This window comes from Episyrphus balteatus, chromosome 2, assembly GCF_945859705.1.
Source record: "Episyrphus balteatus chromosome 2, idEpiBalt1.1, whole genome shotgun sequence".
Taxonomy (NCBI): domain Eukaryota; kingdom Metazoa; phylum Arthropoda; class Insecta; order Diptera; family Syrphidae; genus Episyrphus; species Episyrphus balteatus.
In genome coordinates this window covers 21,208,182-21,221,082 of record NC_079135.1, presented here as the reverse complement: position 1 = coordinate 21,221,082, position 12,901 = coordinate 21,208,182, and the positions used below count along the sequence as shown (strand labels likewise).

The 12,901-nt window shown below is 27.5% G+C and overlaps 1 protein-coding gene across 3 annotated transcripts; it reads right to left on the bottom strand.

The window, feature by feature from the left end:
- Positions 1-1,863: 1,863 nt before the first annotated feature.
- On the bottom strand, positions 1,864-10,702 carry LOC129912479 (uncharacterized). Of its 3 annotated transcripts, none has more exons than XM_055990740.1 (3): positions 10,571-10,702; positions 9,024-9,203; positions 1,864-2,590 (listed from the first exon to the last, which is right to left on the bottom strand). In XM_055990740.1, the coding sequence occupies exons 2-3, from the start codon at positions 9,087-9,089 to the stop codon at positions 2,087-2,089; spliced, it is 570 nt and encodes a 189-aa protein (XP_055846715.1). In that variant the 5' UTR covers positions 9,090-9,203; positions 10,571-10,702; the 3' UTR covers positions 1,864-2,086. The 3 variants fall into 3 exon arrangements, with proteins under 3 accessions (XP_055846715.1, XP_055846716.1, XP_055846714.1); XM_055990741.1 differs by lacking the exon at positions 10,571-10,702 and adding an exon at positions 9,805-9,896; XM_055990739.1 differs by having other exon boundaries at positions 1,865-2,590; positions 10,394-10,686.
- Positions 10,703-12,901: the final 2,199 nt, after the last annotated feature.

Below are 12,901 nucleotides of genomic sequence, written 5' to 3'. Positions count from 1 at the left end.
CACTTTTTTGAAAAATCGTAATTTTTTAATTTTTGTCCTGCCAAATATTTATGGCCAAAAATTTTTTTAAAATAAATTCATATTTTATTAGAAAAAGTTTGGAAAAAAGTCATTTTAAATTTTTTAATAACATTTTTTTTTTTTTTAATTCTGAGGACTAAATTTTCAAAAACTCTTAATTAAATTTATTAAATTAAGATAAGAATGAGCTTTTGGCTTTTTAAAAATGTATTTTAAAATATTGTAGGTGTTGCCGTTGTTTTCAAAATATTTTTTTTTTTGTGTTTGAAGTCAGATTATGAGAAAATTGCATTTATCGCTTAAACAAGGGAAGATTGTCCCTTACTCCCTTATATTTTTTTCTTTTAAATTACCTAGAGAATCATTTGCTTTCATTTGTTTTATGAAATTTAAGCAAAAAAAATGGTTTTGTTAAAAAAATTTAATTTTAATTTAAAAAAAACACGGCAACATCGGCAATTAAAAAAAAAAACGTCAAAATCAGAGCTGTTCGGCCGGGTTCCCTAATAATTTGCTTTAGTTAATCTACTAAAAAACATCTAAGTGCTTTGGTTAATACATAATATCATTCCTTTGAAACGAAAAGAAATTTTTGTTTGAACATTAACTAACCACAGCTGTCATAGAACCATTTAATTGATTTTTTTAAGACAACAATTTATTTACAATTTAAAAAATTGTAAATGTTTTTAAAGTATTTTTTAAAAACATTTTTTATTCACATTTTGTGCATATCAAACCTAGTTTATACTTATTAATTTCATATTGCTAGTATTTACTAAATTTTATGCATATTTTATTTTTAAATTCAGATGTTAAAAAAAACTGCTAAAATAATTTAAATTTAACACAACAAACTGCGCTCATTTACAGAAAATATAAAATTCTTTTAAATTAAAATTTCAAAATCAGCTTTTGAAAGCTTTGAAAAAAATCGTATAAAAGGAAGAGCCAGATTCAAAAGAAATATTACTCTTTTTTAATATTTCGTTGAGCCAAGATTAATTTCCTATTACACAAGAGGTTTTGAAAAACTTTTAAGGCAACTTCAGAGGTTTACCTTATTTACTTAATTAACTGCGATTCTTCCGAATCACTTCGACGCTGTTTATGGTTACAATAATTGTTTCTTTTATCTACTTTGAAAATATAACAAACCTTTCTTTTTTCAATGCAAAAACCTTTAAAACACAAGTTTTTTTTTAATACATTTTGAATTTTTTTCCTACATTTTTAATATTTTGAAAATTCAATTATAGAGTTTTGTTTGAACATAAGAGTATTGAAAAACTAAAGTTCAAACAAAAATTATGGATCTGTTTTCAAAATTTTGATTTTTAAATTGAAATTATTTAAATAAATTTAAATATGTAATTTTTTGTAGAGAAACGCGTTTTTTCTAAAAAAAAAACTATATTTTTGAATTTTACTCAACATTAACCTTCCCTAGGAACCGATAATTTTGTTCCTAAAATCATGCACCTAAAATCATGTTGAAAATGCAAAAACTAAACTAAAAAAAAATACCCAAATTCTTCAGTGTTTGCTGAAATTTTGACAAAAACGATTTAAACCTAATAGATTTTTTTAAATTAATTTTTTTTATAAATTTTAATTACAACTTAATAAGTACTACTTTAATTTTTCGATTTAAAGAAAAAAAATTAGAACCAATTAATAAAACTGTTATTTTTTATTGTCATACAAAATTGAAAACATTTTTTTTGTAAAATATAATTCTTAGTACCATTCAAAAAAAAAAAACTAAAATTTACGACTAGTTAAACAACACACAAAAAATATTTTTTTTTGTTTTAGAATACAAAAAAATAGAACACAAATGCAAAAGTTTTTTTTTTTTAACTAAGTTAACATAAATAAATACAAATTATGTGATACCTACTAATACTCTAACATTAAGGTTTTTTTGGAACTTTCTGCTGTATGTCAAATGAAATATACAAAATTTTTCTTACATTTTTTTTTCTTTAAATAAAAATAAAAAAAAGTTAAATATTTACAGTTAATATTAACAACCATAGTTTCCCCCTTAAGCTTCCCCCCTTTAAGCTTCAGTTTCTTCATCTAAATTTTCCTGTAATTCTTCAGGTGATCGCAAATCAATTGCAAACTTTTGTCTCGTCGGAGTAATATTATCTGTGTGTCCTTCACCAGTCTCCTTAACACGTCTCGAATAGTCTTGAAATGCTGCAGCAAGAGCAAATGTTAATTTCCTTGCTGTCGCTCGATTATCACAAACAAAAGCATGCACCTCAAATGGATGTGGTGAATTACTATCTTTTACAACAATCATAGCAAAAATTCTTGTGTAGACGAGATCTTGAACACCATAAGAGATTGTATCTATGGGATAGTTCCAATTATTTATGCTGGCCTTTGGTGCAATGATGTCCACATTAACACCGGATGTAGATACTTTTAAATTACAATGTGGAAGTACTTTGTTTGGGGGCAGATTCTTGGCTACTCCGACCATGATATCGACCGGTCGTCGGGTGTATTTGATGCCCCATAGACCTCGAGATACTTCACAGCCGACATATTTCACCTGGTGGGTAGAAAATAAATAATAGATTAATAATTGAAAGCTATTTTAAAAGTTAAAGATAATAATAAACTTTATTTGAAAATATTAAATTGTGTTCTATGGAAAAAAAAAAAACAGTTTATTTTCAAATTAAACTAGCAATTCTTTTGGTAAATAACTTCCGCTTATTGACCAGAGCTCTTTGTTGTTCCGGTAATGACCATGAAATTCATGTAGGTATGGGCACTGGGCACCTACCTATAATAACTTTTATCTGGCCAATACCGATATGCTTGAGTGCACAATAATTTTAACATCAAAATGTGAACATATAAAAAGACAGTCCAACTCAACATTCAACTTCTACTAAATACATTTGCATCCGCTTACAATTAATAATAAAAAAAAAAATGAGATGAACAAATAAAGAGTAAAGGCCCATACAGCCATTACAATTGCCGAGCCGCCACCGGATGTAAATAACGGCAGTCAAGTTAATAGCATCAAATATTATTCTTTCTTTTGTCACATTACAACTGAATAATACCAACAGAACAATATAGTTTTTGAAATATTATTTGACGACGCGTGACGATTCAATTCCTATGTAGGATAGAATCTTCAACCATCCACTTCTACTTGCCTTATATAAAAATGCAGATTCGATTTATGATTCTTTTGTACATTTATTTATGTTTTTTTTTTTTAATGTTTCCACTATGTACCACAAGTAGATTAAATAAACTTAATGGATTCAAAAATACTTTTGTACAAAACTTTCGAAAGAGTTTTGCGTAGGTTTGGATTTACGCAAAAAAAATTTGTCGAGGTTTTCTAACTTACTTTGAATTTTAATATGATTTTTCAATTGATGTAAATAAAAAAATAATCTTTGAAATTAACTGATGCATTATCTTCAAAAGTTTTAAACAATGACTCAACTGATTTTTTAAAATTTTTCCAACTTTAATGAAAAAAAAAAAAAAAATTTTTTCGCAAATAATTTTTTTTTAAACCTACTTTTTCAAGTGTAACGGGTCATGAAAATTTGAGTACCACTTACTTTTTCCGTAGACGGAGTGTACATAGGGAAATTAAATTGAAAAATTGTCAGGATAAGTCATATTTAAAGTAAAAAATTTGTTTCTTCGTTTACTTTGGTGACACTTTGAGTCTTAGAAATTGAGCTAATTTAAATGCTATATTAATTAATAATACCTATTATTTGAAGTAAGAATGGTTATTGAGTTATTGAATTTTACCACAAAATAAAGCTTTAATAAGCGGTCGAAATCTAAATGAAAATAATATTCCGCATAAATAAAACTGAATTTAAATAATTAAAATAAGAAAATTAGTATTATTTTATTGTACAAAGTTGTTTTCCAAAAATTAATTTTATTTCCACTTTCGCTTCGTTCAAACAAATGCAAAAAAAAATCAAACAAAATTGTTTTGAAGTGCCTCAAATTTAGGACTAAACTCAATTTTTTTTGAAGTGAAAACTTCTTTAGTATCGTAGTGATTTGAAACAAGATGAAACGAAAACGCGACACGACTTCAACTTGTTATAACTTTTTTGTTTTAATAAATAGATGAATGAGATTTGTACTGTAGATAGGTAATTAAATAAATTATAATTGTACAAAATTTGAATTAATTTCATTTTCAAAATTCGGATATAACGGTAAAAAGATATTCTTTTCCAACACACGTTATATCTTTTGATCTAGTGCACATATAAATTTGATTTAACTTTAATACGCATGCTGATAACATAACCTTTCATTTGATATATCACACATAACGTTACGTGCTCTACAAGTTACACAATCTTAAATTGAAAAAAATTTAAAAATACCTGTGTTTTTTTTTTGCTTTTTGGATGAAATTTCATCGAGTTTAAAAAATTCTAGCTCTTTTTGTAGATGTCTCATACACCTGATCGATATACATATATATTTTGAGCTAAGACAATAAGCTTTCAGATGGTGTAAAAATTTGTACAGGTTTTTGGGGGAAAAAATGGATTTAATAGTGTGAGAAGATAAAAATACGTGTTTTTTCGCTTTTTTTTTATGGAAATTGATCGAGTTCAAAAAATTTTAGCTCTTTTTGTAGATGTCTCATAGACCTGATCGATATATATATTTTGAGCTAAGACAACAAGCTTTCAGATGATATCAAATTTATCTAGGTTGTCACATAAAAAACATGGATTTGAAGGTGATAGAATAAAAATAGGTAGATTTTTTCTATTTTATTTTTTTTTTTTTTTTTGCAAGAAAAATGATTTTTTAAGGTTTCACTTCTACCACGTGTGAATTGCACACATGATTTTTTTTTAAATATTTTGTGTTTCGTAATAAAAAAGTAGCTAATATAGCTATAGAATTGATGTTTGCGCACTTCATACACTTCTAAATAATATCAAATTACAACAATTTTTATTTTGATTTTAGCATTTTTTTGGATTTTGATTTATTTTATTTAGAGCCAATTTTTCAATCTTCTAATAAACACTCAGTTAACTGTTTGACGAATAAAGTTATTAGGCTCAAAAACAATCAGATAAAAACATTGAATTTTTCAATCAAGAATATTTTATTCTACAGAATAACAAAAAAAATTGTCAAATTCAAAAATATTTAAAATTAAACGTCATTTTTATTCATGATTGTTTTTGTTTTCTTGTGTTCCACTGTATTTTTTTCAAAATTCTTTCAAAACAGCTTTGACAACTGACACAATATTTTTGTTGAGATTATTCCCTAGAATAATTTTTATTCGTCTCTGAAAGAAGTAGATAGTTTTATTCTTAGGAATAAGCTATATATCTGCTTGTTGAAAAATTGATTTTTTCTCTATCCTTAGGAATAAGTACTAACTGACTGTTTAACTGACTATTGAAAAATTGGCCCTTAGGATTTCTCATCTAATTCTTTTACTTGCTTAAAAGCTCAGTTTTTATTAAATTTATATAAATATTATTCTCTTTGGTAATTAATTTATGTTTTGAAAAATACTTCTTGCCATTTTTGGACTAATCTGTATATGCCCATATTCAGAAAAAGTCGATGCATGCAAGGGCGTATACAGGTTTACTTCTTGGGGGGGGTCACGCTGAAATTTTTTTTTACAAAAGTATAGACTTGAAAATGTGCTACTTAAATTACAAATATTTAAATTTGTTCGTTTCGCATTTTGAACCGAACAGTATCGGAGAATTACTAAACAAAGAAAGGTATGTGATTCGTTTTGCTTTAGTTTAGCCTTAGCCTTGAGCCCAATTGCTTAGACCATCCTGTTCTAAAAATTAAACTGTATAGGTAGGGTAGAAGGGGGAGGATTTGCCAGGATTTAGGAAAATTGACTTAACGCAAAGTTTTTACGTTTCTTTTAATTTTTTTATATCTGATATTATTATTGACTTTATTATCTTCACTTAAATATTTTTTTCATCTTGATATATTAATTATTTCTATTTTTAATAATTTATTCAAAAAAACTAAAAGTGATGTGGCAAAGCCTCCCCAGGTGGGAGGCTTTGCCACGGGGGTGGGGAGGGATTGCCAGTTATCTAAATATCAAAGTTAATACAAATAAAACCAATAATCATAAACAAAACTTCTTTTTAGCTGAAAATACGAAGAAGGGCCATATTTTTAAGGATTCTGCCATCCTCTTTTGAGGAAGCACGCTTCTGGCAAATGTACCCCATGGGGTGCATTTGCCAGAGCAAAACCTACCCAAAAACAAATGGCAAATGTACCCCACAAACTAATCTTTCAAAAACTTACTTATAACTTTTTTATAAGTTAAACAATAAAAAAATCACTTGTACACAGCATAGTACACATAATTTTCAAAAGATATTTGTATAAAAAAGTAATTTAACAAGACAAATATTAAAAATTTACGACGATTATGTGCCTTCATATTTTGGTTTTCAACATTAAAAAACTAACAAAAAAAACACAAGCGTCTAATTTATTTCGTGTCCAGCCAAAAGCTGTCAAACTTTGTGGAAAGTTTTCAATCATAAATGTGCAACAGAAAATGATTTTTCGGTATTTAATATTCTGTTGGTTTGGAAAAAAACCTGGACTGGCAAAGGCACCCCACTGGCAAATGCTCCCCCTTCTACCCTACTTCGATTTTCCGCTAGCCCAAAATCATTTTTAAAAATACATACTATGAAAATCTTCTTTATATTAAATAAATGTGGTAACTTTTTAGTTGAAAGTCTTCCTAAGGCAAACGAATCACAAAGTTAAAAAAATAGCATTTCCAAAAAAAAAATTTTTTAAATCTTATGCAAATTTTATTAGACTAGGGCGATAACATTTTTTATAATATATTAAAATTCAATGTAGTTTGCATAACACCCAACTACGACCGACCCATGTTTAGGATAATTTCCGATTTAAAAAAACTATCTTTGGCGTAAAACATAATGCTAGTTTAAAGGTACCTATAGAAATTTTGGTAATTTTAAACGGTAATATTATTTTGAACAAAATGCTTTATATTACCTACTTATTAAGAATTTTACAAAATATGGGTCTAATTTCGTCAGCCTTCGGGTTACAAAATAACACATATTCAGTTATATTTATTAGATTTTCTTAAATTGGTTCTTAAAGGTTAATTTTAATATTCTAAGCTTGCTGGAAATATGTATTTAATTTGGCTGTAGAGAAGGTTACTTAAATTCTTACCTTTAATCGGTTTAGCATTGATGATTGACAAGTCGATAGTTGTTTCAAAAGATAAAGTAAAAAATACTATTATATTTTATAAGCAAACAAAATTCACAAATTCTTGGCTTTTTAGATAATTAAATAAGGGAGCGATTTCTTTTTGTGACTGTATTATTTGTGTCTAAGTGACCGATGAAAAACAAAAAACTATACAAAACTTCATAGTAGGAACAAAACAACGTAACATTTGTTTGTTTTGTTCACTAATATTTCACAAAAAAACAAAAATTGGCTCTGGTTCTTCATTTCTTTACAAAATTTTATTTTGGTTTGACGTTTTGTATTTGACAAAATTGTAGTGTTTGTGTCTCGATTTAAAAGGATCGATTCTTCGGGAAAAAGTAGCGAATTTTTTTTTTCATTGGAATTCATTTAAGGAAAAAGTAGCGACTGCAAGTCGACTGCAGATCGAATTTTTGGTTATTGAGAATTCGACATATAATATTTTTTCTTTTGCACTATCAAGAACGTATTTTTTCTAGGTGCCAAAGAAGAAAAACATTAATCGCCACATGAAAAAACATCCATTTAAAAATGAACTGACTGTGACCTAATGGGAAAATTTTGCGTGACCCACCGGCACCAAAATAAAAAACGGTTCTAACGATTTTGATTTTAAATAATATAGTAATATGGCAAATAAGTTCATACTTTTGAAATGAAAGAAATACTTTTTTGATTTTAGCGGTTGTTCAATTCTTCTAATTATTATGTATCATAAGAATATGATAGTTGGAAGATTTTCATCTTAAATTAAGTGGATTTCCATAAATAAAGACGCATTTCCAAAAAAAAACTTGGATTTGTTTTATTTAAATCACAGCAGCAGCCTTTTGGAATACATCTTATAATAAGTTAGCAATTTAAGAACAGAGAACAAATAAAAAAGAAGAATTCTTGGTAGAATTTGCAACAGACTCCACGGATACTTAGGTAAGTTTTAAATGATGTCAAAAACATTAGCCCAAAAAATTTAAAGTATCTTTGTGAAAAATGATCGTATTAGAATATTTACTATATTTATTTCAGAAAGATAGATGATGAAATTAATTATGTTCATAAGCTTAATATACCCGCAACTAATCTAAAAAAATTACAGATTCATTCATCGAAAAGTTTATCTGTTCTGAGGGCTCACACTTTTGATACTTCTTCTTGTCACTATAAAATGAGCAAAATCAAATTCTTTTGAGTTTATTTAAGCATTTTATTAATAAATATCGTTAAAATTTTAGATAAACTACAGAAACATTAAAAGTTTTCAAAAAAAGTTAAATTTTGAAAAAAAAAAATGTATCATTTTTGGATACTTTTCCTCATTTTGAAAAGTTTTAACTTTTCTTTTGTTTATCTAATTTTTTTTTCGCCCAACAAAATAAATAACAATTTTTTAGAAGCTTTCATTGTTAGCGAAACGAAACTTTGTTTGAGTCTACATAGTCAACAGTAAAAGTGTTAAGGAAACGAAATTTTTCTGTTTGTGATTTCGTGGCGCCATTTTTGTATCAGATTTTTATTTCATTTATATATTATGTACCTACCTACAGAAAAGCGATATTTTTGTCTTTTAACCTGGAATAATATTTTTAAAGTTGTGGGGTGAACCGTACATGTAGACTGTAGACTTTAGTTCTTATAATAATATGCTTTGCAGTGCTGCCTACTACATAAAAAAAATTATCAATTCTCACCTTGAATTCCATTGGCAGGTCTTCGACATTAACTTGAGCATCATCAATACCAGTTGCTGTTGACATCGTTATACAATATAAAATTCTCTTTTGTTTTGTATTTTTATGTCTTTATCAGATAACTCATTTAAACAGCTGTTTTTCTGTTTTATCAATTAACGAATAATTGTAGGTAGATATCTGTAAAACCAGTAAAAAAAAATTCTTTAAAAATTTAAAAAAAAAAAATCATTTATAAGAAAAAAAAAATTTTTATTATAAAAATTTACTTAGAATTTAAAAGTGTTCAAAAAACCACATGACTTCGTTTCAATTTATTGATGATAATATTTAATGATTATTTCAATTAACTGGTTTTATTTTCGTTTCACAAAAAATTCTATCTAGTGTCACCTTTTTTTTTCTACAAAAAAAAAACCTTACAACTTCAATCAAGAAATTAAACACAAACCAAACAAAATCACATCTATCTCTTATGTCATTACTTCATTACAAATCATTAAACAAAACAATATAAAAAAAATCACTCTAACGTTAAATTTATTAAAAATATACTATTATTAGTAACTTTAACTAATTGCCACCTAGGTACCAACGTTTTTTTTTTTTTTTACACAGAAAATTATCTATCTTTCTCTATTTTTTTACTTCAGTTTGTTTCGTTAAAGAACGATAAGATAAACGTTTTTTTTTTAATTTTTATTTTTAAATTGTTGTTTATCACACTCTCATTGAAGTGCATTTGTTTGATAATAATTTTGTAACCTTCAACAAATAGCACCTTTTTTAAATTGGAAAGAAACTTTAAGGTTGATTAGTTCTACTCTAACACCAGGAAAAAAATATAAAGACCTCCACTTAGCACTCGATCAAACTTCATATGAAAGCAAGAAACAAAAATCCAAGAAACTTAGCAGCAAAAGAGAATTGAAATTCACCGTCACTTTAATGTGAATGAAAAACAGTAAAAAAAAAATAACAAAAAAAAAAAAAAAAACAATTGCAATTAGTCACGTACAAAACCGGGACGAACGGAACCAACTCCGCATCATCAAAAACGGCTATAATACATCTCTCTGACGATCTAGATTTCAATTTCAATTCAACAAAAAAAAAAAAAGAGAAATAAAACAAAAGAATTAAATTAAATTGAAATTTATCTGCACTTTCTTTCATTAATCCACAACACACAAAATCGTATAGCAGGCAGCGTAACTGACTCTGAACTGACGTCAAAAAATGATCTCGTACTCGTACAAAAAAGATACACAGAAATTAGACAATTTTTTTAATCAGTGTTTTTATCAAAAGATACTCAGATACATAATCTAGATACTTTTTTTTTGCAGTTGATTTGCATTATGACTCACCACAATCGTGTTCTTTCACTTATAACTATTTCAAAATATGACATTTTTTCCGATCAAAAAATACTTGTTGATTCAAAAAATAGAAAAAAAAATTAGCGATCACTTTTATGCAAGATCACTTTAAAAAGTATCTCATAGATACTTTTTGTCATATCCACACACTTGTTCTATAACTACCTTCCGGATGGTTGAAAAGTCACCAACTAACTGTGTCCACTTTAACCAGTCTTCTCTCTGCCGGTGTATCCAGTTCTAGTTGCGTCGTCGTCGATCGTCCGTTGTTGTTTATCGCTGCTGGTATTACAAATACAATGCATATGTAGAATGTTATAATGTTAAGATACAATTAGTTTTTTTTTAGATTTTGTTTTTTTAGATTTTTATTCTGTGGGAAACTTCAGAATGAACCACAAAAAAAAAGCAAAGTTAATGGTCTCTCTCTCTTCACAAAATACAGCACGTGAATGAAAACATTGAATTTACCCTCCGAACGGGTATGACACGATCAGTGATCTCTATCTGTCTGTGCGTATCTATTGTTTAGTTAGAGAGATAGAATGCGCATTTCATAGATAGTCCAGTGCATTTATGATGTTCATATATGGACGACCCAGCAGTTTGTACCACCCCCAAATTTTTTTTGCTCATTCGATAGAGCATTGGCTGAATATTATTACCCTGATTTTTCGCACTCGTGAAATTCACCTTTCGGCCGCCATCTTGGATTTTAGTTTTTGTTCAATATCTCGATTTCTATTTATCCTACATAAAAGTTGTGTATACAAGAAACGTAGGCAATTAAATTTCGCGTCTTTTATGTTAAGAACACTTTTTCGATATTCTGACTATTAAAAAAGTTACAAGCCAAAAAAGTAAAAAAAACCGAAAAAAATGACAATTTTAAAGTTTTGAGGACTTTTTATCAAAATTATGAAAAAACGTTCCGAGAAAAGATTATTCACCTTAAAATTCTCTACAACTCTGCTATACAACTTATTTTTCTATCTCTATAAATACAAAAGTTATTAATACTTTTTTGTTAAAAAATACCCCTTTTTTACGAAATGAAGAGACTTAAATATAAAAAAATTGCAGGTCCTGAATTTTCTCTTGTAACATAAAGCTTTAAAATACTCACTAATCATTTAAAATTCAAGATTTGGTAAAAAAAAATTTAAGAAAAAAGTAAAGATAAAAAACACAAACAAAAAAGAGCATTTTTAACAGAAAAAAATATTAATAACTTTTGTATTTATAGAGATAGAAAAAAAAGTTGTATAGCAGAGTTGTAGAGAATTTTAAGGTGAATAATCTTTTCTCGGAACGTTTTTTCATAATTTTGATAAAAAGTCCTCAAAACTTTAAAATTGTCATTTTTTTCGGTTTTTTTTACTTTTTTGGCTTGTAACTTTTTTAATAGTCAGAATATCGAAAAAGTGTTCTTAACATAAAAGACGCGAAATTTAATTGCCTACGTTTCTTGTATACACAACTTTTATGTAGGATAAATAGAAATCGAGATATTGAACAAAAACTAAAATCCAAGATGGCGGCCGAAAGGTGAATTTCACGAGTGCGAAAAATCAGGGTAATAATATTCAGCCAATGCTCTATCGAATGAGCAAAAAAAATTTGGGGGTGGTACAAACTGCTGGGTCAAATTATAAATGCACTGGACTAAGATAGTTTTGTGTGTCTCTGGAATTTGTTGACCGAATTAGGTGAGGATAAGACCGCTATTTGATGGATAGTGTTAATACCTCTTCAAATGGAAAGCCACAAGAAAAATTTAAAAAAAAATTAAATTTAATAAAAAAACCGAACGGAATATAATTAAACTTCAACTGATCGAATCGGTTAGATCGTCACCCAACTAATCGCACTTCTGAGCTTTAACCATCGACCGGTAGTAAAAGTATCTTTCTATATAATATGACAATAGACAGGCAGTCTTTACGAACTCATCATTTTTTTTTTTTTTCAAATTTCCATCAGAAAGATGAATATAAACAGCAAAAAGCAATTCCATTTTGTTGTTAATAAAAATGTATACAGCTTGTGTGTACATTCAACCGGAATTCAGACAAAAAAAAAAAAAAAAACTACAATACGTTTACCTTGTTTTTGTTGGAACAAATATATACAAAAAAAAAAAAAAAGTAGATAGATACTCACAAAAATCAAAAAAACATGCAGGCAAACAATTATTTCAAACACCGGCATATTAGTTGGGTTTTGTTAGGTGAATTTCACAGTGAGTCTAGTTTGGAATTGTTAGAAAAACTATTTATCGTTTTTATAGGTATTGTGTTTGAGGGAGGTATATCACATATAAATAAAAGGTACAAAATGGGACCTAGAATACTACCTTATGGTAATCCAACGACTTTCTGTAAAGTCTGAATAATCATTTTTGTGCCTAATGCGAAAAAAATCTGTTCTCTAGATATTCTCTAAGAATTGTATAAAACTCTTCAGACAGAACTTGTCTTAATTTGAATTTGAGAC

Bases quoted from the DNA above. Each gene is read 5' to 3' on its own strand.
- LOC129912479 (XM_055990740.1), bottom strand. From the start codon at position 9,089: ATGTCAACAGCAACTGGTATTGATGATGCTCAAGTTAATGTCGAAGAC. The intron at 2,591-9,023 runs GTGAGAATTGAT...TCTACCCACCAG, and splicing joins ACCTGCCAATGGAATTCAAG to GTGAAATATGTCGGCTGTGA.